This window comes from Gopherus flavomarginatus, chromosome 9 (assembly GCF_025201925.1).
Source record: "Gopherus flavomarginatus isolate rGopFla2 chromosome 9, rGopFla2.mat.asm, whole genome shotgun sequence".
Lineage (NCBI taxonomy): Eukaryota > Metazoa > Chordata > Testudines > Testudinidae > Gopherus > Gopherus flavomarginatus.
Genome location: NC_066625.1, coordinates 88,239,754 through 88,267,264, shown reverse-complemented (window position 1 = coordinate 88,267,264; position 27,511 = coordinate 88,239,754). Strand labels below are relative to the sequence as shown.

Genomic DNA, 27,511 nt, shown 5'->3' with positions numbered 1-27,511 from the left:
CAGGGGATTGGCGGGGGGCCAGCAGCAGCTCGCTCTGCTCCCCTCACCCTGGCCCCAGCTGTGTCGCTCGGGGGAGGGGTTTGGGGGAAGGGATCCCCCCCGCACTCACCAGCAGCGGCAGAGGTGGAACAGCTCGGCCCCAGCCCGCTCCACTCCGCCAGCTCCCAGCCACAGAGCTCCGCTGCCCGCCGCAGGTGAGTGCGGGGGGGGGGGGGGCGTCCTTTCCCCAACCTCCCCATGTTCACAGATGGTGGGAAGCAGAGCACCGTGGCTGGGAGCTGGCGGAGTAGAGCAGACTGGGGCCGGGCTGCTCTGCTTCCTGCTGCTGCCAGTGAGTGACTGTCACGGAGTGGGGGGTGGTGGATAGGGGTCAGAGCACTTAGGGGACAGGAGGGTTGGGCAGGGGGTGAGGTCCTGGGGGTGATTAGGGAGGGAGCAGTCAGGGAACAAGGGAGGGGTGGGGCAAAGCAAGTTTGATATAACATGGTGTCATAGACAGATAGTAGGAGTTAACAGGAGTACTTCATGTCTCTTTTGACTGTAAAGGGTTAACAAGTTCAGTGAGCCTGGCTGTCACCTGACCAGAGGACCAATCAGGGACAGGATACTTTCAAATCTTGAGGGAGGGAAGTTTTTGTGTGTGCTGTTAGTGTTTGGTGGTAGTTCTCTCTGGGTTCTGAGAGTGACCAGACGTGTAACTAGGTTTCTCTCCAATCTCCCTGATACAGGTTCTTATAGATTCAAAGTAGTAAGTACTAGGTGATAAGGCGAGTTAGGCTTATGTTTGTTTTCTTTATTTGCAAATGTGTATTTGGCTGGAAGGAGTTCAAATCTGTATTTTGCTGAAAGGATTTTAATTTGTACTTGTATACTTAGGCTGGGAGGGTATTCCCAGTGTCTATAGCTGAAAGACCTTGTAACATATTCCATCTTAAATTTACAAAGATAATTTTTACTGTTTTTTCTTTCTTTAATTAAAAGCTTTTCTTGTTTAACAACCTGATTGTTTTTTTATTCTGGTGAGACCCCAGGGGATGGGGTCTGGATTCACCAGGGAATTGGTGGGGAGAAAAGAGGGAAGGGAGAGAGAAAGGTTGGTTTCTCTCTATGTTAGGATTACTTTCTCTCTCAGGGAGAGTCTGGGAGGGGGAGAGAGAAGGAGGGGGGAAGGTGGATTTTCCTCTCTGTTTCAAGATTCAAGGAGTTTGAATCACAGCGATCTTCCAGGGTAACCCAGGGAGGGGAAGCCTGGGAGAGGCAACGGTGAGGGAAAGGGTTTACTTTCCTTATGTTAAGATACAGAGGGACTGGGTCTTGGGGGTCCCCGGGCCAGGTTTTGGGGGGACCAGAGTGTACCAGGCACTGGAATTCCTGGTTGGTGGCAGCGCTACAAGTACTAAGCTGGTAATTGAGCTTCGAGGAATTCATGCTGGTACCCCATCTTTTGGACGCTAAGGTTCACAGTGGGGAATTATACCGTGACACATGGTCTCACCTATAATGGGGTGAGATTTTTTTGTCTCCTGACGACCGCATTATATCGGGGTAGAGGTGTATGTGTAACGTTTTTGGAGATGTGTTCCTTGCCTTCAGGTTAAATTACAAATATCATAACCTATCCGATGTATATAAATAAAGAGTTTTTTTTAAATAAATAATCAGAAATTTCTTCTCAGCAATAAGCATTTCAATCACTGTCTTTAGAGCTAATGCTTTTGAGGACAGTAGAAAAGTCAATTCATTTTCCAAAGCTGCTAACAGCTTATCTTCATTGACTCCAATATTCATTTCATGCCTCCGCTGAAACAGGAACAGTTTTTGTAACTGAAAAAAGGAAAATGAATTCTTTTGAGGACACCATCACATTAAAAAGGAACACATTGAAAACAAAGGTTTGCTTTTAAGTTGTTTATATTTTAAAGCAGCAGGAATATATAAATACCCACAGCTGTGAAAACCCACCAAATGAGTGCTTGAAAGCACAATTTCAGTACATGGCACCTTCATCTTCTTTATTCAGAAAATAAATAGTAACTGGGCCACAACTTGTGTGAACAGTCTCTGTGACACTAACAAGAAACCAGGAGCCAATTCCATATAATAAAGTTGGGATGCCTACAAAAGAGAAATACTTGTTACATACAACCATTACAAACCAAGAGAACTAAAACTAACACAGTAATAGCTAAAAATAATGGGGAAGGCAATTATTATTGTTTATTATTTGTATTATAGTAATATGTAAGATACAAAGTGGATAAGTAGTAAGGGGCTAAACTCAGAAGGGCCTTAAACTGTAAGAAGCTTGTATTTGATGCAGTGAAGGAGTCTGCAGATGGACTCAGGCACTTCATTCAATGCCTATGCATGCATGTGCCTAATTTTAAGCATATGAATAGTCCAACTATAGTTCAGTGGGATTATTCAATGTTTAAAGTGAGGTATGTGCTTCAGTACCTTACTGAACTGAACCCTCAAACAATGCAGGGGATAAGAGTCTGACTGGAGCACTAGAAAGACAGTCTTAAGCAGCAGTGGTTTAAAAGGACATGTGAGGGCTGTCATAGTCAAGACAGGAGATGATGAGGACCTGGATAAGAGTTTTGACTATGCAGACAGAGAGCAATCTTAATGCTATTACAGAGGAAGCAGCGGCAAGATTTGGACAGTAGAGCCAAGCATCAAGGCAGAGAGAGGACAGAATCAAAGATAACACCCAGACAGCATTTCTAATACAAATTATGTAAAATTTGCAGTGATTATTGTAGCGTAAATCACTTTACTGGTAACAGCCAGAGCCAAAACCAATAAAATTTGTTAATGAGATTACAATCCTCATAACAACCAACATTTAAATATGAAATGTCTATTATCCGCATACTATTTTAAAAAAAATTACAATGTAATAGATTAATGTTATGTTCAACAAGTTTGGGGGATAGATTGCTTCTTCATCTAAATCACTGACAAATGTTATACCAATATTTTCTTATTATTAAACAATTAGGCTGCTGATGTGCTAAGACTACGGCCTATCATGCTGACCAATATTGTCTCTTTTTTTGTACTGTATCCAACCATTGTGTCACCTTATACTTAGATTGGAAGCTCTGTGGGGCAGTGACTGTCTTTTTTTTTTTAGTGTTAGTGTTAGTACAGAGACAAACATAATGAGTCTCTGGTCCATGACTAGGGCTACTAGGCACTACAGTAGTATGAATAATAAATAAAAATGAGTATTGTGGTAGTGTCTGAAGACCACCACCAGGCTGGGTCTCATTGTGCTAGGTACTGTGCAAACAAGTAATAAATGGCAGACCCAGTACTTATTTTCAAGAGCCAAATTCTGCTCTCTTATGTCTATGCAATCATGTTGACATCAGTAAATCCAATGGCAAGAGCAGCCGTTTAACTGAGGGCAGAGTTTAGCCCATGTTCGAAATGATTTGTAATAAGATAGGTACATTTTCTCAGGGTATGCCATTTTACTTCAGTTGATGTCCCATGATTTGTTTTCAGTGATAAATTAATTTGTTTTTTATAGTCTCTGAAAGTTCATACACACCGGCAATCAGGAGATAGGAAAAAAATCCCCTGTTGTACCCTCCTGTACAGCTCATATCCCAGTCAATACATCTGCTTACAAAGAAAAGTTAAAGCTGCTAAAATGTGTCAAATATAGTTTTTAAAATACTTAAAAATCAAGTAGGGTGCAAATATTTTCCTTGATAGTCTGACAGTTAGTAGGCAGGAAATGCTCCTTAGAAGCAGAATGAATGAGCAACTGGGTATTTTAAACACTAGTATTCAAAACTTGTTAAATAGGCAATTTTTAAAAGGCCAGTTAATATTCTTGTACTAGACAAGTTTATCTTAAAAACACAACCGCCACCATCAGTTACCGCGATTAACAGTGATGAGGTGGAGCTCAGTGCAGTGTGGGGGCCCTGATCTTAGCCAGGAGCCACTGGTGCGCTGGCACAAGACTAAGCAATGGCTCAGGGCCCCACAGCTCGGGGGGGGGGGGGCGATTCTGTATGATCCCCTCCCCCCGGTATCACTGATTGTATCTACCCCGCGCGTGTTACCGAGCGCGTTGGGCCGCGCTGCCTGGTTGGCGGCAGTCGTGCCAATGGCCACCAGCACTGCTGGGGGCGGGGGCGCCCCGCCTCTGACAAGGGCCACGCGCGGGCTGAGGGAGACTCCTGAGCCCGCCCCGGCCGGGGCGCGCGCGGCGCGGGGGCGCGCGGCTCACCCGCGTTGAGGAGCTTGAGGGCCGTGAAGGCGGCGTTCTGCAGCGCCAGGTCGCGGCGCGGGGCCCGCGAGCAGTGGTACTTGATGAAGGGGAAGCAGCCCGTGCGCAGGACGTGGTAGTTGGCGCCGTCCACCTGCCAGTTGAAGTGCGAGAGGCCGAACTGGTCGTTGCGCACGGCGCTGTACTTCACGCAGTACGAGGTCCAGTGGGGCAGGCCCCGCTGCCGCAGGTGGCGGCTCAGCACCTCGGAGGCCTTGGGCTTGGCGGCGGGCCCCCCGGCGGGCGCGAGCAGCCGCCTCAGGGCCGCCTCGTGCAGCTGCCGCAAGAGCAGCATGCTACCGGCGGAGACCCCTCAGCGCCGGGCCCGCGCGCCCCCGACACCCGCCCGCCGGACCCCGCCCCCCGCGTGCTCGGCCGTGCGCGCCCCTTGCGCTGTGCGCGCGCGCCCACCAGAGGGGTGTTGGCACGGCTCGCTCCCGCAGCTGGTGGGCACGCGGGCGGGTCTGCTGAATGGGGAGAAGGGTGTCACGTGGCAGGCTCCCTGGTTATAGGGGTGTGTGAAGGGATAATGGGGTCACCTGGCAGCCCTGCTTCTGGGATCCCTGAGGGGGATGCTGGAGGTCACCTGAGGTCCCTGCTGGGCAGGTCCCTAATTACAGGGGGTCTCTGAAGGGGATGATAGGGGTCACCCAGCGCTATTGGGGGAGATCGTGGAAGCTTCTGATTATAGGGATCCCTGGGTGGATGTGGGGGGAGAGAGAATGCTAGGTCACCTGGGAGAGGCCCTGAGTCTGCACGGTCCCTGTGAGGAAAGTGGGGGTCCCTGCTGGAAACTGTGGAAGCGGGAGGGTGAGGGCATGAGAAATCCCACTCCAGAAAAATCAAGCTGTGCTGCTGCTGACGTGAGCGGTTGTGGGATACTGCTGTAGGAAGCGGCCAAAAAATAACTTCAGAAACTAAATGGAAATTAGACACACTTCCATGCCCTTTGTCACCTCCCTGTTCAAGACAGATAAATCAATAGCCAGTACTGAGAAAATGCTTTAATAATGTTCATTTACAAAAACTATCAGAAAGAACCCTGAGTGGGCCGATCGAGCTACTAATCGTTATGTTTTATCATGTATACACATTCAAGAGGCCACCCAATGATTTCTTGGCACATGTTGCAACTGGAGTATGAAAGAGATTAACCTGAGTGTGAGGGAGAAATTTGATTTAGGCCACGTTATATAAATACACTGATATTATTTGGTGAAGTTTGACAGCAACATCTGAAGTTGAAATTGCGTTGAATATTTTAAAGCTCTTGGAAGCGGAATATTTTAAAATCATAACTAAAAATTTTGTGATATGATTTATCTAAACAAAACCTAAGGTTTTGAACCATTAAACATTCTGTTTGAGAAAAAATGACTGTACAGAAGGGTAAACTGAGAAATGGGAACAGATTTATTTTCTTTTAATAATTATGAGCAATATCTCAAACTCAGCAATCTTAGACCATTGAGCTGTGTAGTATGAAAGTGCTAATTAATCAATTACTATCCAACAATGTACCATGTTTATTTACTGTAATGCACTACATGACTATGTTGCAGAACCAGTAATTATTAATCATTGTCAGTAACAAATTTGACTCAAGTTCACCTTCCTATAATTAATAGAGCATATAGTTTGCTTTAATATCTTTCTTTATTAGCAGCAACAATGACAGGATAAAAAGAAAGTGGAACCTGATGCTGTGGTTCATTGAAATGCAGGATTGGACTAATGCATCATACTCCAACAGCACTATTTGTGTTATTACAGTTCATGGTCAGTCGGTGTTTACATTTTAAATTTATGCTAGACTGAAATCTATTGAATGTATTCAAAAATAATTGCTTCTAATTTTTAAACTATATTAGTTTGGAGTTTCAAGATATTTTGCACTCATTAATTTAAATGCTTGCATCTGCTCTTCCTTGTAAAAATGCCTGTAGAGGAACAAAATAATCCTACAGCCTTTTAAGAGTAGCCTCTCATTAAACAAGTGAATGTATTGATATCCATATGTGTGTGGTCACATTGTATACTACAAACGGAGGGAGAGAAGCACCTGCATTTTCATAAAACCAGCAAAGCATCTCAGACCATTCACCAATGCAAAGGGTCATGGCTTGGTATGTATGTATATATGTATTTAAGATAAGCTTATGATAAAAAGTTGAGTATTTTTGGGCATCCATCTGAACATCATTCATTTAGAAAGAACAAACTACTCTTACAGCAGTGCTGCTGCATAATAAATGTTGGCTGGACAGTTTATGCTTTATATATTGAGGTCTCTATGTTTTGGAGTGCACTGTGCTTTTATATAATTGCTGTTCCAAAACCACCTCTTGAAATGTGACATGCCACTTCTCAAAGAGTCTTTGGGGTGAAGATGGAAGACACCAGACTATAAACATTCCATAGTTAAAGTGAGTCAATTGGTGCACGAGTTACCAGGCTGTAATTTTGTAGTAATTTGTTTTGGATCTTGCTATAAAATAGCAGAAGACTAAAAAAAAAACAACTATAATTTTGGAAATAGCATATTTATTGCTTTGGTCATTTCATCATGTACACAAAATCCCAGAAACTACCAGTTTAAAACCTGTAAGAGCCAGAGTCCTTCCCCAAATGTAATAGAAGTTCACAACCATGAGTCAGATTATTACAGTGAAAAATAAACTTCTGTATTTCATTATGAAGGCCTTGCTGAAGAAATGTTAGAGCATACCCACAAAACAATAGGATGACATTTGGTAATAATTCCTTGCTCTTTTAACCCCTTTTTATCAAAGCATCAAAACTGCCTTGTAGATATTAATGAAGTCTCACAACCTCAGTATGTGTGTCATATTATCCCCATTTTGTAGTTAAGGAAATGGAATCCCTGATTCTACATAGACTTACACACGTCCTCACTTTACACACCATGAATTGTCACATTAATTGTTATTAGTATTATTGTTATTATAGCACGTAAAGCTAGGCGTGTGCGTATGTTATTGCAGAATTACAGTCTCAGGGAGAGAGTTTAAATTACCTACTCCAGGTTATACAAGTCTGTAGACAGCATTCAAATACTGAAGTCCTGACTCACGGTCTCCCACCCTAATCAACAGACCACAATTATTCCCCAAAAAGAGGCACCAATATTTTATTATAGTTAATAAGAGGATTAGATCTTATCAAATGAAATGCAAGCTCCCAGTGTTATTCCATTCAGTACCATTATTTCAAGTACTTCACATTTCATAACAAATTATCTTGCAGGAACTGAAGTAAGAAAACATAAACCATATGCCGAACTGTAAGCACATGAATTGTCCCATTTAGCTGGTGCTTATGGCCAGAGGTCCCATTCACAATAACATTAATACAACTAAAAATATTTAAGTTTTTGAAAAAAAACATTTATAATTGGCATAGTTAGAGGGGATCATCTAGTCTAACCTACTGAATAGCACAGGCCATAGAATGTTCCCAAAATCATTCCTAAAAAGTAGATCTTTTAGAAAAACATCCAATCTTTTTAAATGGTCAGTGATGGAGAATCCACCATGACTCTTGTTAAATTGTTCCAATGTTTAATTACTCTCACTGTTAAAATGTTATGATTTATTTCAAGTCTGAATTTGTCTAGCTTCAACTTGTGGCCATTGAATCATGTTAGAAAGACGAGCCCATTATTCAATATTCGTTCCCCATGTAGGTACTAATAAACTGTAATCAAGTCATCCCTTAACCTTCTACTTGTTAAGCTAAATAGATTGAGCTCCTTGAGTCTCACTATACAACATGTTTTCTAGTCTTTTAATCATTCTCATGGTTCTACTCTGAAGCTTCTCAAATTTATCAAAATCCTTCATAGGGCACCAGAACTAGACCAGTATTCCAGCTGCTGCTCTCCGGCTGCCCAACTCTGAAGGCAGCGCCACTGCCAGCAGCTGTGCAGAAGTAAGGGTAGCTGTACTGCAAACCCCACCCCCCACTCCTTTTTGGTTTAGGACCCCTTTAATTACAACATTGTGAAATTTCAGATTTAAGTAGCTGAAATCATGAAATTTACAACTTTTAAAATCCTAGGACTGTGAAATTGACCAAAATGGACTGTGAATTTGGTAGGGTCCCACCGATAGCTGTCCAGACATGAGCCCCCTAATCTCAGATGCCATATTTTTCTGCCATCCTAGATCGGGATCATCATGGCCCTACAAATTCAATGTGCAAGCTATCTTTATTCAAAGGGTCATATTTTCCTGTAGTGGGAGGATGATAGAATGTAGCGGCATGATCATGGGATTAAAAGCACCATGAACACATTATGCTGAAATATATTTGGAATTTTTTTTTTAAATTGAAAATTGGCATTTTAGTTTATAACAGCCATATTAGTAGAAAATGACATTTTTTACACCAGCAGCATGAGAATTGAATGTGAGAGATTGTAAAGCAATTTCAATCCTGCCATCAACTCAAGGCTCAGAAGTGCTAATGTAATTAAAAACTTTTCCCTCCAAATACATTTCACACTTTGTACATGCTGAGAAATAACTCTCACCATGGGAACTTTCAGATCGCTTGTGCTGAGCAAAAACAGGTACAGTTTTCTTTTGTCAGAACAGAACAAAGACATAAAGAAGCAGAGGGTTTCATTTACTCCTAGGACACTGCAGTCTGCTGAGTGCCAGTGAACTAATGAGCCTCTCAGACCTTATGTTGTTCTGGCATGAATCAAGGCTTGATTCTTCTTAAGCCTTAGGAAACTAGCTAATTTCCAGGTTGATATCATCTGCAAAGTGGCTCCCCCTCCCCTGCCACTGTTTGAACAAGCAGAAGAAGAGGGAGGCGGCCCACCACCGACAAATGGAAAAACACCAAAAAGAAATGGAAAAACAACAAAAAGAAAATGAAGAGAAGGAAAAACAGAGAAAACATGAACTGGAGTTGGCAAAAAGCTGGGCTGCATGTGCCAGCCAACCCTAACAACCCGGCGCCAATTATTGCTCCACAGCACAGGAAATTTCCCACCGCTGCCACCATATCATAACCTTAGTCCCAGATTTGGACCTTAGCGTCCAAAATATGGGGGTTAGCATGAAAAACCTCCAAGCTTAGTTACCAGCTTGGACCTGGTACCTGCTGCCACCACCCAAAAAATTAGAGTGTTTTGGGGCACTCTGGTCCCCCTGAAAAACCTTCCCTGGGGACCCCAAGACCCAAATCCCTTGAGTCTTACAACAAAGGGAAATAATCCTTTTTCCCTTCCCCCCTCCAGGTGCTCCTGGAGAGATACACAGACACAAGCTCTGTGAAACTACACAGAGACTCCCCCCCTCTCTGTTCCCAATCCTGGAAACAAAAAGTACTTTCCTATTCCCCCAGAGGGAATGCAAAATCAGGCTAGCAATCCAACACACAGATCTCCCCGATTTCTTCCTCCCACCAATTCCCTGGTGAGTACAGACTCAATTTCCCTGAAGTAAAGAAAACTTCAACAGGTCTTAAAAGAAAGCTTTATATAAAAAGAAAGAAAAATACATACAAATGTGCTCTCTGTATTAAGATGATACAACACAGGGTCAATTGCTTAAAAGAATATTGAATAAACAGCCTTATTCAAAAAGAAGACAAATCAAAGCACTCCAGCACTTATATTCATGCAAATACCAAAGAAAAGAAACCATAGAACTTACTATCTGATCTCTTTGTCCTTACACTTAGAAACAGAAAATTAGAAAGTAGAGCTACTTCTCCAAAGCTTAGAGAAAGCAGGCAGGCAGACAAAAGACAAAAGACTCAGACACTCAATTCCCTCCACCCAAAGTTGAAAAAATCCGGTTTCCTGATTGGTCCTCTGGTCAGGTGCTTCAGGTGAAAGAGACATTAACCCTTAGCTATCTGTTTATGACAAGGTGGGGTTAGGTCAGAAATCTAGGAAGAGTCTCTTGTTAAGAGTAGGAAGTACACAGTATGTACCTTGGTTGCAGTGGGGAGGAAGTTAGGAGTTTACTATCTTCAGCATCAGAGAGAGAACAGAAAGTGAGTATTTCCATTGTCCTTGTTTTAAGGATTGATAGGCAAATAATGCTGTTTATTAGTTAAGTCTTTTGATAATGGACTTCTTGGAAGCAAGATCACTATTGCATCTATCAGGGGCAAGGAACCTGCTGATCTCATTTCCAGCTGCAGCAAAACAAAGGCTTCTAGAAAGGATGATTGTTGGCTGAATTCCACAGTAGAAAAGCCTGCTTGTGGTACTAGTGTATCCAAAACAGGAATTACTGAGACTACCTGACAAAAAGACCCAAACAATTTAAAATATATACAAATTTATATTTCATTTGAAGAGTAAATCAACATCTCAGATAAAGGTTCTCACTTCTATTTTTATTTCTTCAACCACTGTTGTGAATACACAGGCTGATCACAAGTTTACGCACCGAGTTCACAGATCGGTGGCTCATGAACGGCACTTGAGTATTTCAGTTAAACCTTTGGAAAAGAAAGGCACTGTACCCTGTAGTTCCATAGCGAATTTCATTACTGACTGCAAAGCCCTGGCTTTGGTATTCGCTGGAGATTTTTTTAGCCGTAGGATGGCAGAGACTTGGCATGTTCAGGAGATAATACATTCAATCTGCAGGAGGAAATAAATTGTAATTTAAAGCAAGAGCATAATCTGCCAGCAAGATAAATAATACAGCCTTGGTTGGGGAGACAGGTCTTCCCCTTTCCGTTGCCCTCCTGCCCTGAAGACAGCAAATGGCAAGTAATCTGATGCTAAGAAACACATAGGAAAGAAAAAGCGATTTTACCATCTATATCTAAATTACTTACACAAACCATTTCTGAGTGTACAAAACCTTCTTTTCACAATTTACAAATAGGGGCAGCAAAAGAATCCTCAAAAACGAAGAGAGAAAAACATATTTTAACAAATCTGGAAAGCTGAGGAATTCTAGAAGACTGAAAAAAAGTGAACGTGGTGATATTTAAAAAGGTTAAGTGTGATGACATGGGTTACTATTGGCCAGTTAGCCTGACATGGATCCCAGGCAAACTCATTGAAGGGCTGATATGGGATCCAGTCAATAAAGAATTAAAAGATGGTAGCATAATTAAAGCTAATCAACATGGTTTTATGGAAAATAGATATTGTCAAATAACCATATCTTTTATTGATGAGATTACAAGTTTCGTTGACAAAGGTAACTGTGCTGATATAATATACATAGATTGCTATATGGCATTTAACTTAATACCACATAGAATTTTGATTAAAAAGTTAGCACTATTACAAAATCAACAGAACATATTAAAATGGTTAAAAACTAGCTAACTGATTGATATAAAAATGTAATTGTACATTGGGAATCATAGTCCAATGAGGATTTTTTCGTGGGATCCCACAAGGATCTGTTCTTGGACCAATGCTATTCAGTATAATCATCAATGACTTGGAAGAAAATATAAAATCACTGCTGGTAAAGTTTGCAGCTCATACAAAAATTGGGGGAGTGTTAAACAACAATATAGGAAGGTCAGTGCTACAGAACAACCTGGATCTCTTGATAAACCGGGCCCACCTGAACAACATGCATTTCAATATAGCCAACTGCAAGATCACATGTCTAGGAACAAAGAACACAGGTCATACTTCCAGGATGGGGGACTGTATTTTGGAAAGCAATAACTCTGAAAGGGATTTAGGGGTCATGGTAGATAACCAGCTAAACATAAGCTCCTAGTGTAATGTGATGGCTAGAGTGCAAACACGATTCTTGGATGTATAAGCAGTGATACAGGTAAGAAGGTGGTATGACCACTGTATACAGCACTAGCGAGACCATTACTAGAATACTGTGCCTGGATCTGGTATCTACACTTTAAAAAGGATGTTGATGAATTAGAAAAGGTTCAGAGAAGAGGTACAAAAAAGAGCTGAGGATCAGAGAACCTGCCTTACCGTGGGAGACTGAAGAAGATCAGACTACTGAGTTTATGTAAAAAAACGTTTAAGATGTGACTTGATCACAGTTTATATCTATCTCCATGGAGAGTTTTCTCATAGTAGGGTGCTCTTGAATTTAGCAGGGTTTAACAAGATCCCACTGCTGGAAGCTGAAGCTAGACAGATTTAGATTAGAAATAAGGCACAGATTTTTAACAGTGAGGATCATTACCCATTGGAACAATTTATCCACGGATGTGCTGGATTCTTTTCCATTTGCAGTCTTCAAATCAAGACTGGGTGAATTTCTAAAAGAGATGCTCTAGCTCATGTCAGAAGTTATGGGCTTGATGCAGGAACCATTTAATGAAATTCTATAGTCTGTGCTATGCAGGTCAGACTAGAAGATCATTATGGTGCCTTCTGACTTTTAAAACTATGAGTCTACAAATAAGGTTTGAAAAAAAACATGCTGTACTCCAGTATTCCTAATATGAAGTTGGTGGACAGGTATAAGAAAATGGACATTTATTTTGTTCCTCTGTTCTTCACCAAGATTTCCCTTTGTACAACTGGGAATATTTTAGTTACTATTTTACTAATAATTTAAGCTCACTCAATAATCATTAAAATTTCCAGTCTAAGATAATATTCATTCAATTATCAATAGACAAGGACAACAAAACATGTAACTTATTTCTTTCTTGCATTCCTGAGAATGAGAAAGTTTTTCCTAGAGGCTTAAAGAAAAAGTTTTAAAATTTCAGTCAACTATTCTTGGGGAGCATCTTTGGAGGATTCCTCTTCTTCAAATTTCAGTTTGTTTTCTGCTGTTATTCCCAGAATTGCTTCAATATCTTGAACTGCTATCTGTAATAGATTGAAAAAGTGCAAGTTATTTAATGGATGTTATACTGGAATAAAGTTCCCCCAAAGTTTTCAGCTGGTTACATTTCCCCCATCCCCACCCCCCAAAGTAACCTGTGTTATTTAACAGAATGCACCAATGGAATCTTCCACTATTACTGTGTGATTGGGGGTGTATTTATTTAAAAATAAACACAAATACATATAAATCCGAGTTAAATGAGAATATATAGCTAGATACATTTTGTTATTCTAATTAACTAAGTTGTGTTTTATTATGCATATATAAATCATTGTTAATTCACTATAAATAAAATGAATTAAAATCCCCTTTTACATTTTTCTTCAATACTTGGTTTTGAGTCCCTCCCTCAGATCAGAAAAATAGTTTTTTCTATTTATTGTGTTACATGTTAAAATGTAATTATATTTTCCCCGAAAAATGCCGTTTGACACTACTTGTCACAAGAAAATACAGTTAGAGTTAAGATTTAGTCTGTTTTACATTCTCACCATATCAACTACAACACAAATTTCCAATATAGGGTTCTCTTCTTGCCTTTTAAGAAACTGTTTATAGTTCAAATTGTTAAAATCTTCTGTAGAGCTAGAGGGCCTCTGGGTTAGCAAAAGAACATTTGCTGAGGTTATGCTACTCTTTAGAATCAAAGGATAGCATCATTTATAATAAGCAGTTGTTTCCACTATAAACTAGTCGCTTTGTACTTTCTTATGGCCTGATCCAGTATTGGACATAGGGCTGGATTCATTATTGCCTGATGGATTCTTTTCACTAGCTATGCTGGTGCATAAGGGTTCCCTGCGGAACATTCCCAGAGTAGAAATGCCCAATGCCAGATGCAGAGCTCTGCAGGTGCTTTGAGTCCGTGAATAAGGTGAGCTCAGGTGTGGAGTGGGTACCCCCAGAAGAGGCAGTGTGAAGGACACAAAAATGAAACTGTACTAGTCTTTCAATGTTTAAGGTGACATGGAAAAAGTAAACCGATTGAGAGGTGAAAAATGAGTTGGATGTTTTAAATGTGATATTAATATTTTAAGTGGTCATTAGTAAAACAGGGAACTCCATTTTTTAAATTTAAGATCTTGATGGTATTCCTTTAAAAACAAAAGAGCTAATTGTGACAGAATTCCCTAAAGCAGCACGGTGGCCTCCTTTGCCTCTTACATTGGAAACTCAGAAGCTTTGTAGATTTGGTTTAAAAATGGTTCCAAGTTAAAGCATGTTTGTTTTCAAAGAAAAAGTTTCAAACTATTAAATTTAACTAACAGGTTCATTGGGAGACTTGCTATATTGACCTCCACACTGTGAAATATGTACTGCTAACAATGAAAAAGGAATGGTTTAGCACTTGTTTACAATACAGCATGAGGTATTTTCAGCCCTGGTACAGAAATTAACCAGGATCGTTAGTTAATTAACACCTCACCTTAAAATTGGTCTCGCCTTGCATATTAGGTGCTGATATTTCTTGATGGATGATGAAGAGATTGTGAGCAAAGGTCATGAGGACCCCCTGGAGATCCTCTCCGATTGTTCTGTTAATGATATCCAAACAAATGAGTTTACCAATGATTCCCTTCACATGCTTAAAAACAATCGGCCTCTCATTTGTGCCTGTCTGGTGATGGAATTTAATGAGTATTTTCAATCTCACAAGGTGGCAATCTTCAGGGAGATCTGAAAGATGAGGCTCCATTTTAACTTGTCAACAGAAAGGATTTGTGTAATAAATAATATTTATTAATCAACTTAGCAAAGGAGAGCAGTAGGTTCAGCTATTCCAAGCACAAGGCTACCACTGAGTTAGGACAGTGCCCTTAGCATATATTTTAACATTTAAATTAGTTTAAAAGAATTGTTGCTACTTCATGCATACACAAATACATTTCATGCGTTAACACTTCCTTTCTGTGATACACAGACACTCGAACTGCATCAGTACTACTTAGACTATTGCATTGTACTTAGAAATATTAGTATTAGTCTTTGGGGCTTTAATCTCTTGATAGTACATCCAGAGTCTCATGATAGCATATTTCACTGAGGGGGAATATGCCTCATTTAGTGCATGTCAGTTGCAATGCACATTAAGCACAATGCAGCAAAATGCAGGATGAATTATATGGCTGAGCTATTTAAAAACTGTTACAACCTGAACCAAACGGTTACATTTTTGGAACTTAGTTTCCAAATTAAAATGGTTGCCTGACATGTATTTAGCAGTCTTGTTTGAGGGAAAAGAAATATCAAACAGAAACTGTTAGAGATTCCACAGGATGTAAGTAAGGGCAAACTTTGGATGAGAGTCAGCTTCATTTCATAAGACCAGATCTGGAGGCAGCGATGCATAAGGTGGTGTGAGTTATACTTAGGAAGTGATTGTGAGTCCAAGATTCTAAGAGGGGTAGAAAAAAGATGTAAGGTTCACTAGGGTGGAACCAACACTAATTTAGGGATTAAATTTTCAAAAGGGCCAAAGTCCCACTTAGGAGACTACAGTTGCTAAGTGCCAAGTCACTTTTGAAAATTTTAGCCTAGATCCTCTACATCTTCCCTTCTGTTGAGTTTCTTGCTAACTCTCCTTCTAGCTCCTTGCTGTGTAAACTACACTATCACCCTTACACCCACTTACCAAACTCTTTCAACAGGCCAGTCTCACTGGAAGTCATCACATCACAACTAAATAGTGGGTGACAATCACTGAATTGCCAGATAATCTTCCAGTAAATCAACACTTCTATTAAAATCCATGAGGTAATACTTTGTATTTTCATCTTCTTCAGCTCAAATAACTGTCCACTTGCTTACTTAGCTATTTAACTTATACTGTCTACTTACATCATTCCCAATCTGTACCGCTTGCGATCTTCATACAGTATAAAAATTGTTCCTTGTTTTTCCTGTTATATTGAAAAAAAATTATTTTAACTGTTGCTTAGAACAGTGTCCATACTGATACTTACAATAAGAGATGCTAACATCTATTGTGCAAGGATGGTACGTACAAAATAATGTCATTAAAGAAAGGAGTTTTAAACTATATATACTGGATTATGACTCCGTGTAACCTAAGTAATTTGTACTGGAGAATGCAATATAATAATTCTATGTAAATCCAAATATACACATTTCAGAATTTGTTCAGAAACAAATATTTTGTGCCTTTTACAATGGTGGATGGTCACGGATATTTTATGTATACACTTTGATAATTCATTATGATAAAGAAGGCCCATAAGAGCATTACATTCTGTAACGTTGAGAGAAACTGAAAAGGTTTTTAGTCTTCATTATATCTTCTAATTCATTCTGGGCTAGACCTTGTTCCAAGGGAGTTAGTGGCAAAACTCACAGGGTCTGATTTTCAGAGGTGCTAAGCACCCATTATCATATCATTTGAAAACATGAGAAATGTCTCCTGATATGAAAGGCGAGTAGGAGAGCATGAAGTCTTTACTAAGTGACCAAATGGAAGACTTCTGCCCCAGGATCTAGATACTCTTTCCTTGTATTATTCCTTCTCTACATACCATCTCCTCCCCTTTTTTTCCATGTTCCACTATTACTATCTCATTGCTCTCTTCTCTTGCTCCATTCACAATCCTCTACCTCTTCCTTTTCCAGTGAAGTCTGTTTCTCTTCATCCTCCATCCATCCTTCTGTTCTCTGTTATCACCTGACATCTCTCAATCTCCTTCTTCTCATTCTTCACAGAACCACCCCCACTTTTAAGCCCACTCATACAGATCCTCAGGACAGTCGCCTACTAAGGAGTCAACTAAATATACTTAACCTAAAGGAAAACAACAGGAAACCTGTTGCAAAACCAGACTAATTTATATGGTTTCTGCTAAAGAACCCTTTGTAATTTGGCTTTCATACAATAGTCTTTGTAAATCTGTTAAAGAAGAGTTGTGTGTTAAAGTACTGCCAGGTCTGCCTTATGGCACAAACAAGATATTAGGACAATTTTATTGTGAATTTTGTCCGATATAACAGAACTCCTGCACATGGTATTGTGCTGTATGATTTCAGAGGGTTATAGTTGCCAGACAGAAGTTAGGCAGAGTAACTATTACACTTTTCTATACATATTTCTCCTTCCATACCTGGACATCAAATCCAATGCCATGAGCCTTACATATTTGGAGGAGAACACTATAGTAAATTACTGAAAGGTTGGAATGCCTCAGCTGACTGCTCATTACTGCACAGCGGCTGCTTACCGGAGACGGCTGGAAAAAAACAACAACATATGATTTTTCATTTCATATCATTTTATACAAAGCACCTACAATTTGCTATTTAAATATAAAGGACTTTTGGTGTTAGTTTTACTGGTGTAAATGTGGAGTAACTCCATTTCTATGCGCAGTGGTATTCCATTCAGATCAATATCAGTTGAACATATAACTCAGAAGTAATGTAGGTTTCTGTGGGGCTGATTCTACTCTCAGCTATACTGACGTAAATCTAGCGTAACTCCCCTGAAATGCTCTTTGTGAATCACCTGAAGATGTTTCAGTTACTTCACTGATGACTGAAGCATTAGGGAACCATTCTATCCGATTCTGGCTACAGTGGAGCCCCTCCAGATTTGCACTGCTATAGCTGAGAGCAGAATCTTCACACTGTGTACAAATCTGTATTGTTTTCAAGTTTTATACTCAACTGCTATTGATATGAATGGAAATCCAGTGTGACCATCAATGGAGTTTCGTGAGCTATGAACAGAGGATGGCATATAGATTCCCCAGAGCCAGATTTACAGCTGGCCTCGCTCCAGGTCTGCACATCCAGCCACTGTATTTGCATGCACATTTGGCTTTCTCTTTGTGTAAATCTTGTAACTTGATGCCTCACCCCCAATCTGCATTTGTTAAGAGTTTGTGTTTGAAAATGCAGAGGCCATTGAGTATTTATACCATAGCACGTAAAATGCAGTATTGTTTTTGTTATTACAGAGTATCACAAATCTAAAAAGTTTAAGCCAGTGTGACAGAGCAAAGCCAGCTAGAGATTCTTCTTCCCTGGCAAGGAGCTGAGGTCTGAAGGACCATTCTGCATTTTCAGGAATCTGGACACCATAAAATACAGCAAAACGAAGAAAACAAATACCAAAATTCAGAGCACCAGATGTGTGAAAGATGCAAACTGTTAAGGGTCTTGCAATCAATATATGTTTACTTTTAGAGTAACAGCATCCCAAAGCAGGATATGACCAACCTCTCTTCAATCTGATAGCATGGTTCTTCAGTATCTTCAGCAATCATCATCAAAGAAGTAATAAAACGGTCAACATGTTTCGGACAGGACAGCTCAACACCATCCCAGCTGTCAGTATCATATCTGCCACATCATGGTTTCTCACATAAAAAAGCAGAAGCCAGAACTATCGGTGTGTAGGAGACCATTGTGACTACTGAGCATGTTATTGCATGGTAATTACCATGAAGTCGCATCATAATTCCAGTCTTATTTTTGTCTTAAATTGCTACACTAAGAAAATTACAACAGCCAAGGGGGAAATTCTGCCCTGAGATGGGCACATATATCTCCTCGTTAAAATAGATATGGATGAGCTTTGTGGGTTCAGTTTGCAGTGGATGGCAATGAATCACTTGTTTGCTTGGAGTTTGGGGGTTTAGAAACTGAATTTCTAGAAATGCTGCAAGTCAGACTTTGTTTACCTACACATGACCAAAAGCTCTTAATGATTTAAACTGCTTTAAAGACGGATTCCCATTCACACTAAGGTCATTCTACATTATTATGGCCAGAGCAGCATAGAGGGGCTTTAGTGTAACTGAAAATCAGGCCTTCAGGGTATGATCCTGCAAGACGCTCAACTCGCTGGGATACATTCTCACCTGGTGCAGATCAACATATCTCTACTAAAGTCAATGGAGCGGAACTGATTTATACCACTGAAGTCAATGGAAGTTGGGGGACTTATTCTGTAAAGTAATTTGAGCTTTTAAGTCACAAGCACTGTGCAAACAACATTACTCAGGCCCACTGAATGTTTGCAGTAAAACCCCACATTCAACTTGATTGTAGGTGGTTTTGTGACTCCACGTGAACCTTTTGCACAGCATTACATTGACGTGAGTGGCGCCTAAGTACAGCACGTCCAAAAAGCAAAATGTGCTCCACTGATATATTGTTCAAGTTGGATGAGAAGTGCTTTCATTCTGCCATCACTTGTAGGCTGTGCTCACTCAGAAATCCATACACTCTACATGACTGTGCTGGTCAAGTAGCTTTAGAGCAAAAAGAGAGTATTCTGAATTTGGGAAAATATATTAGTCTTGGCCTTCTTCTCTATTATGCCTCGAGGGAGTAGGGTATCATATCCGTTCAGAAATGAAAACAGGAATTGTAGTTAAAAAGGGAAGTGGGATCAAAGAACAACGTTGCTCTGGGATGCATACGTTTGGGGAAAAAATACACCCATGGCATTGTAACTGTAAGCCCTTCAGTACTGGTCAACTGTCAAGGCAGGTATAGTTTTAGGGCTAATGAATTTGATAGCATCACTTTAAAGACATAGAAAATGGAAAACTTTAATGGCAATGAGAATGCAACTGCTAGATAAATCAAATCAGTTAGGGATAACAGAAGCATTGTGACCAATACTAAGAGGTGTGTTCTTCCACCCTTAATCAAGTAGCACCTTACTCATAAATAATCCCACAGATTTAGTTGACATATTTCATGAGAATGAGATGACATTCATTGGGTATAAGGTTGGCAGAATCTAAATGATTTAGCAAATATGGAACATAATATTCTAAAATATCCTTTACAGTCCACCCAAGCTCTGTGTTCAAAATGGACCTGAGTTCTGCTTACACATGCTGCCCAATCAATATCATTACACATTTCTCAGACTCAGACCCCATATTGATTTGTATTTCATTGTAGGTTTCAGCCAGTACAAGGGATCTGACTCAAATCTCTTTGAAGTCATTGACAGTCTTTCTAGTGAGCATAATGGGAAATGGACCAGATGCTTAATTTACTTTCAAAGGCTACAGTGTCAGAGCGTGGATTACCAATCCTGTGCTCAGATTACATCATCACTGCAAAGGGATGGACTATGAGGATTTAAAGGGGTGTTGTTAGAACACGTTGTAAACAGCACATTGTATAAGTGTAGACGAGGCAGCATTTACATTAGCACATGCTAGTGGACTCAGCTGAAGCCTGGAGACAGCCCTAACAACACACCTTTAAAACCTAATGAAGACAAACCTGTAGCTCTATAAGGAAGGGTGGGGGAGGTCTTTACCATCCCTTCCATGCCCGCATGTAAATCTAACGGCCAAGTTTTGTGCCTTACTGAGAGAAGAACCAGTCCCTTGTCCTTTTCAGAGTAGGCCTGATCTAGTAGTCCTTATAAAGCCATAGCTCCTACTTGACTTTTCCTGCCAGAGAACAGCAAAACTAGGGCCAGTAATTCAAGTGAGTTTTTTAAATCTTAGCCACATTGTAGCTTTGTTCTCATTAGAGGCCTGATACCAGAATCATCGTGCCCTCTGCTGTGCAATTCAACCTTGCAGTTAGGGGGAGCTTTGAATGTGCAGCTATTCCAGGATCAGTCCCTACATGAAAAACAATGTGGAACAAATGTATGGTTATAATTAATTCTAGGTCATCTTTCCTTAAAACACCCGAATCATCACAAAAATACTTAATGCTAAATATAGAAAACCTTAAATACCATTTTTCATGAATGATATTTTTCTGGGCACGGTTTAAAGTGACTATGGTCCAGATCCTCAAAGGTATTTAGGTGCCTAACTCCCACTGAAATCAACAGAAGTTAGGTGCCTAAATAGGCCGTATCCTGCCAAGGCTTATTAGAAGGGATGGTGCATATACTCCTATGAGTAGCCCTTAAAATCAACAGAGATAACACTATAGTTGAGATTCAGCAAAGCATTTGAGCACATACTTAAGTCCAGTCCTGACTGAGGATACTTTCCTGAACTGGGGGTTGTGTCCGGTTGTGTTTGCAGGACTGGGTTCTTAGTTCTTTGATTGGGGATACTGCACCTTGAAGCATGTAATTTACAGTATTTTTCCCAAAATATTGTTTTGACATTGATGCATTTAAGTTGACATAGTTGAAATCCTTATATAATACATCTCTGCCTGAAAATTAATCATGTTTATAATATTCTGAGAATTAATAACACCCATTGCTCAAGTCATTAACTTAAAAAAGGAGCTTCCAAAATCTGTTCTCTGCAGTAGGGGACCACAAATAAATGAATGCTTGATAAAATAATCCAAGTAGCAGTTTAACAAGCGTAAACTTGAATGTGGCTGCAATAACACAGAACTATTGTTTAAGGGTTGACATCAGGTTGATGAGGTGCTTATTTCAGCTACAAAGCATGCACACACATGCATAATGAACTGCAGGATGAATTATTAATGTGTTGCTTATTTAGCCTCATCTGTCTAGAAGATAATGTATCCTAACTATAATGAGTGATTGGTTTTCTACATAATTACAGTAGCAGCAGTATCTAGGAAATTTGTTCTTTCAAAGAAGAATTTCTAAAAATACAATCGTCACACAAACTCAGTCACTGCTCCATTTTATCAATATCAGCCCTAGCAGCACTGGGAATATATAATACATAAAGGGGACAGATTCATTATTAACATAATAATTTTACACAAAGTGCTTTACTTAATCATTCATTACAGCTCATGTGCTGTAAAAACATTTGTCTCTCTCCCTTTTTTTTTTTTTTAAGAAAGATCTTCAAAGATAGTACTTTTTTTCTAGTTAACTTTTAAGGAGGTAAGAATCCAGAGATATAAAGAGGAAAAAAATTAAGGATAGAGTGACAGTTTATGTTAATCCTGACAGCATTTTAATTCAAAAAGTTGCTACTTGATTACTTTTCATTTCTAGAACTACTGGGACTAATTCACTCCTCTCCAACTTAAAGTGGTTGCTTGACAAGCACAATAGATCAGGATCTCATTAACCTCTAAATTACAACTCTCTGACACTTTTTGTAATAGCACAACATCTCTCCTTTATAGACAGAAAAAGCGGTTTGTGCGTTTTCTAATAAAACACCTAAACACTGCAGTTGTTCTTCTGGCACCTCCTTTTAACTCACCCTGATTGTCTCAAAGGTTTCACCTTGTCTGTCCTTCTGCTGGTAATAGCCACCATCATAAGGACAATCTCAAGGCTGATAAGCCAAACAGTTTATCAAATTTAATAAGTTCAATAACCATAGTTTACACTTTAATAGCACTATCCATATGAGGATCTCAAAGCACTTTACTAATTGTGCCTTATTTAGGCTCACTACATCCATATGGGATAGGGCAGTATTATCAGCACTATCTTGCAGATGTGGAAGTTTAATTTACAGAACTGTTAAGTGTCATCCCAAAGTTTACATAGGAAGTAGAACACAGGGGTTCTGACTTCTAATCTTGGACCTCAGCCACAAGACCATGACTATCCTTCCTCCTTTTAGCTCTTGTGACACCGTGGTGCTATCCCTACAGTACCCCCTTTACCACCTGTTTGGTTATCTTGTTTCACAAAGTTTAAGAATTAAATGTCACAAGATTCCTTAAAACTTTGAGAACTATTTCAGAGTATTCACCATTTAATTAGTGCCATAAATAGAACCAATCCTGATGGGTGAAAAATGTGGCTAATCAGGGTGAACATAAATGGCCAATCACTTTCTTTTCATTTCTAAGGTGATGTCACATTTTTTTAACCTTCCGAAACGCAAGAGAAGTAGCTGCTCCGTTATTAGCCTATGGTGCTGGGTGGCTGCAGAGCAGCTGCTGGTTATGCTAAAGAAAACCCCAAACCTTGGAATCCACAAATTAACTGGTGTTGATGAATGTGAAGGTGCTGAACAGCCTTTTATACCCGAAGTAACTTAACAATGTTAGTTGGAAATGAAACATTACTTACAGTTTCTGCCTCCTCACTCTGAACACTGTGACTTTTTGTTTTCTTCCACGTAAGTGGTACTTCAAAGCAGCTAGAGCACCCATCCAGATTGCCATTTGTCACATACAACATGAGCTGAGTGAAGGCCAGCTGGTCACTATAGCAAAGATCAAGGTCTGTTACCCACACCTACCAAAACACAAGACGACAAAAAAAAAAGGTGAAATTCACCAAGTTTATTTAATGAAGCTGGGATTCCACTGGTTTATGAATGCTGGTACATCATTTACTTGACTGAGATAAAGAAACCATTTCCAAACTGGAACAATCAAAACTCTTACCTAATGTTAGAAAGCTGCCTACCAGAGAACATTGAAAGGCTGAGTAAAAGACTTACAAGAAAATAGCAAAACTCACTGCAAAGGTTTTAGCAGGAATTAAGGACATACATGTAGATGAGCTCATGCGGGGGAGCAGCTTATAAATGGAGCTAAAATGTACAACTGGGATTTTCTCCCCTAAAAATTTCGTACAGTTAAAAAACACTCTAGGTACAGAAAAACCCAACAATGTATTTTTGAGACGGTAACCACGAGGGCCTTGAGGGCAGAGTGATGTTGTGAGTGAAAGGGACAGTTTCACATAGAAAGCAATGCTATTTGTATATAACAAATGCATTAGTCATTGCATGATTTTAGTGACGGTGTTTTGCAATGCATATTCCTACTGAAGTATACAGCATTGTAAACAGCAGTTGCTTTGTCTTGTATGTAAGCAAGTAATGTGACTTGGGGCCTGCTTCTGCTTCTGCCTTTCACGGACTTTTTTGCAGGGTTAAGTTCCATGGAGTCACTCTCTAGATTTACATCTGTGTAACTGTGAGCAGAGAGTCAAGCCCTAAAATGTTAGGGCTGAGAGTGACACGTGCACCCATAAAGCCTTGCCTCTGCACAAACTGGCTCAGTGCACATTGAACTACCCACTGGCACACACATGCTAATGTGGGTGTTGTGAGGACACAAGTTGATCTCAATTCTGAAACTTTGGCTCTTTATGTCTAAGCCTATATATTATTAGAGATAAAAGTCCAAGTTACAAGGAATGTTAAATAAGCTGTCTGGTTACTAGCCTCTATCTACCATAGGAATTGATATGACCCTAAACAACCCTGTATTCACACACAATTGTAATAATCTTTGTACTAAACATGCCTTGTGAGGTATCATTTGAAAACTATTCACTCTCTGGTCAGTAATATCATGGTGAAGTGTGTGTAGCAACATTATATGTAAAGTTATAAATTCCGCCCGCACGATGTTATTACCCATGTTCACAACCAGACAGCCTTGCCTCGGTAAAGGTGTTAAATAGATCTATCCTAAACAAAGGAATGTGGGTTTACACAACCTTAAATATAAGCAGTAAATACGGCCATCAAACTAACAAGGGGAAGAGACTGTGGGAAACAGAACAATTTGCATTTTAGCAAACACCAGCGGGGGTGAGAAAGAGCATGGAGCTTCCTTTACCACCAGACTCCATGTCACCTTCCTCCCCATTTGAATAAACTCTTTACTTTGAGGGATCATTTCAAAGGTTCACTGGACTATAAAAGAAAGGGGCAGAAAACCCCAAGTTCTCTCTTTCACCTAAGACGACAAAAGAAACAGCACTTGGGGCTTCTGGAGGAGATCCTCACCAAAATGGGGGGTCAGTCACCTTGCAAGAAGACTGGGGGTGAGATAAAGACAACTTGAACAAGGCTGTATCTTGTGAGATTAAGTTTTAGAGTTTTAGATAGGTATTTTCACTTTTATTTGCTTGTAAGCATTTCTAATGTTCTTATACTTGAATTCACTTACAATCTTATCTTCTTTTGTTAATAACCTTATTTTACTTTTAATCTAAACCCACAGTGCTGTGTTTGATTAAAGTGAATGTTAACTCCAATTAATGTGGCAAGTTGTTGGGTTTTGTCTCTTTAAAGGAGCAAATGGATCTTATTCTTTTGAATATTGCAGGAGAGGGCTGGACATTGCAGAGCACAGGGGTGTGGGAAAGTATGGGACTGGGGGTGCGTTGAGGTCACCTGCTAATATTAACCAAGTCTACAGAGTGTGTCTGTGAGAACTGCTGGCAGGTTGTTGGACTCCGAGTGGTTGAATCAGAGCAGTACAGTTTACAAAACATAGTGTGCATGCTGGCTGCGTGTGTGGCCCAGGCTGGGAGCAGAAGCATTTTGGGGCACTCAGGGTAATGATACAAGCAGTGTCCTCTCGCTGGTCTGAATTGCAACTTGAAGTGTGTCACCGCCGTCATCCATATTTTTGGAGCACCCTCATGATCTTTAATGGATTTATCCTCACAGCACCTCTGCAAAGTAGGTCAGTGCTGTTAGCCCCCATTTTCCAGATGGGGAACTGAGTCCCAGAGATACATGCCCATGGTCATAGAGGAAGTCTGTGGCACAGTGGAGACTTGAACCAAGGTCTCCCAAGTCCTAGGTCTGAGCCCTAAGCATTCTTCCTCCCTGCACACCATTAACTGTATGAACAAGTATCTTGCGGAGCATCTATGAAGTCCTGCAGAGCTGATAATAGCAATATACTTGCACTAAAGGAAACTGAAATGTAATTGTATTTTCAGGAAGACTTGGGGCTCTTGTGCCTTTAAGAGCCATCACGCATTGGGATGCCACAGAGGTGCACTGTCCTAGCCGTAGCTCTTGGAAGCTTCATGCCTGACACTTGTACTATGCCTCCTGGAGCAAGGGGAGCACCCGGGCAGGGAGGGAGGGCACTGTGCCACACCTGAAGGGGGTGTAGCATCTATCCCCTTTGCTCTAGTGGCTAGTACGGAGTGTCGGGGGGGGGGGGAGGAGACTTTTGCCAACAGTGGCACTAGCTTCATCTTGCAATAAGGGGAGCACAAAGACCATGCTGTGGCTAGGGAACTCCTTGAATCCTCCTCTCCTCCAGCCTGTTGTACTCACAGAAGCCTGTACATAGTTTGCACTTACATTTTTCACATTTGGGGCTTATATGCACTAGCACTTACTTCCATATAACTGAAGTCACTCGGGTGTGAAAAAGCCACCCCCGAGTGACATAAGTTACACCAACCTAAGCACCGCTGTGGACAGCGCTATGTTGGCAGGAGAAGTTCTCTGCACTAGCAGCACTACAGTGGTACAGCTGCGCTGTTGTAGTGATTCTAGTCTAGACTAGCCCCCAAAATCCATGTGCCTAACCCTGCAATCAGATACATTAACATACATAAAATGTCTGCCCTAGAGTGGACTCCTTTAAAACAAATCTAGCAGTGAGTGACTTGAATAAGCCTTTGAATGGTAAATGGCATCATTATAAGGATATTAAGAGGTCAGGCAGCCAAGGCCTCTTGCTAAACTGGAGCTAATTTCTGAATCGTATTCACACAGTAATGCCCTTTTCATAACAGCAAATAAATCACATTTGTAACAGTTGTTAATAACTAACTGCCAAGTATCTGTTGCTGTATTAAATATGCTATTTGTCAACTTAAATATTTCCTGCTGCATGGTATAAAATGCAAATCAGTTGCTGATGGCGGGCTTTGCTTAACAATAGAGGGAACTTTCACCAATTACAATGTTTAATTTTCCCTAAGAATGTAGTCTTACATAGTCACTTTCTATGGAGGTGAGAAGGAGCTTTCAAAATACAATAGATTTAGACTATTTCAGCATGTGATAACCCTTCAAATGAGCTACATTTTTACAGCACATGTAGTTCATGATGAATTCATATTAAATGCATTTCATAAGTATTAGCAACAAATCAATAATAGCAAGTGTATCTTTAACTGTATGAAAATTAGGTTTAGAATCTAAAATAAGTATTCTACAAAGAGAGAGAGAACTGGATGGCTTGATTGAGAGGATCAAGGATTATGGAAAATATTTAGTCCATAGGTTCAAATCTGTCCCAAAATGGCAGTGACCAACCGTCATTAGTATCCAATGCCTGTTCAGTGACCCATGTGACATGAGTTGATGATCTCCCTCCAGTTTCTGGTGCCATAGCAGTAAAGCCACAATCAATGTCAGCAGTAAGTGAAAGCTTTGCTGGAAGAAGGGAAAGATCTCAAAAGCTGAGAGAGAATTAATCCCTCACCCCTAGAGGTGGTCCCTCCAAGATAGGCTTCCGACACAAAAGCAGGGAGTGTAAGCCACATTTATGCTGCCATTGCCCGTGCTGTACCTGATCAGTGGATAATTACATGGCTTTGGACAGTCAAAGTCATGTTCTGACAATGTGTAAAGAACCTGGCCTTCCACTTAACAACAGAGCAAAGAAATGCAACGATCTTGAAACAGACATTAGCAGATGACAAATTTATTAAAACATGCTAGAAATTCGAATAGACAACATAAAACATATGATGTTA

The 27,511-nt window shown here is 40.2% G+C and overlaps 2 protein-coding genes across 9 annotated transcripts in view; both read right to left on the bottom strand.

Moving 5' to 3' along the window:
• Nucleotides 1–1,769: 1,769 nt before the first annotated feature.
• On the bottom strand, nt 1,770–4,648 carry C9H15orf61 (chromosome 9 C15orf61 homolog). 2 transcript variants are annotated; one of them, XM_050967624.1, is made up of 3 exons: nt 4,256–4,648; nt 1,963–2,115; nt 1,770–1,824 (listed from the first exon to the last, which is right to left on the bottom strand). In XM_050967624.1, exons 1-2 carry the CDS (start codon nt 4,587–4,589, stop codon nt 1,988–1,990), a joined length of 462 nt encoding a protein of 153 aa, XP_050823581.1. In that variant the 5' UTR covers nt 4,590–4,648; the 3' UTR covers nt 1,770–1,824; nt 1,963–1,987. The 2 variants fall into 2 exon arrangements, with proteins under 2 accessions (XP_050823581.1, XP_050823580.1); XM_050967623.1 differs by lacking the exon at nt 1,770–1,824 and having other exon boundaries at nt 1,894–2,115.
• A 5,955-nt stretch (nt 4,649–10,603) lies between these two features.
• IQCH (IQ motif containing H) overlaps nt 10,604–27,511 on the bottom strand; it is a 115,084-nt gene continuing 98,176 nt past the window's right edge. For 6 of the 7 annotated variants that reach the window (XM_050967538.1, XM_050967539.1, XM_050967541.1 and 3 more), the window contains 5 exons: nt 23,105–23,272; nt 17,241–17,366; nt 15,970–16,031; nt 14,558–14,666; nt 10,604–13,112 (listed from right to left, as the gene is read on the bottom strand). In XM_050967538.1, coding sequence (XP_050823495.1) covers nt 13,014–13,112; nt 14,558–14,666; nt 15,970–16,031; nt 17,241–17,366; nt 23,105–23,272 — 564 coding nt within the window. In that variant the 3' untranslated portion in view covers nt 10,604–13,013. The remainder of the gene's footprint in view (nt 13,113–14,557; nt 14,667–15,969; nt 16,032–17,240; nt 17,367–23,104; nt 23,273–27,511) is intronic. The other variant, XM_050967540.1, reaches the window with a different exon arrangement.

Excerpts from the sequence above, each read along its gene's own strand:
- C9H15orf61 (XM_050967624.1), bottom strand. The coding sequence starts at position 4,589 with ATGCTGCTCTTGCGGCAGCTGCACGAGGCGGCCCTGAGGCGGCTGCTC. Across the intron at positions 2,116-4,255 it reads CCTCAAGCTCCTCAACGCGG|GCATCCCAACTTTATTATAT; the intron begins GTGAGCCGCGCG and ends TCTCTTTTGTAG.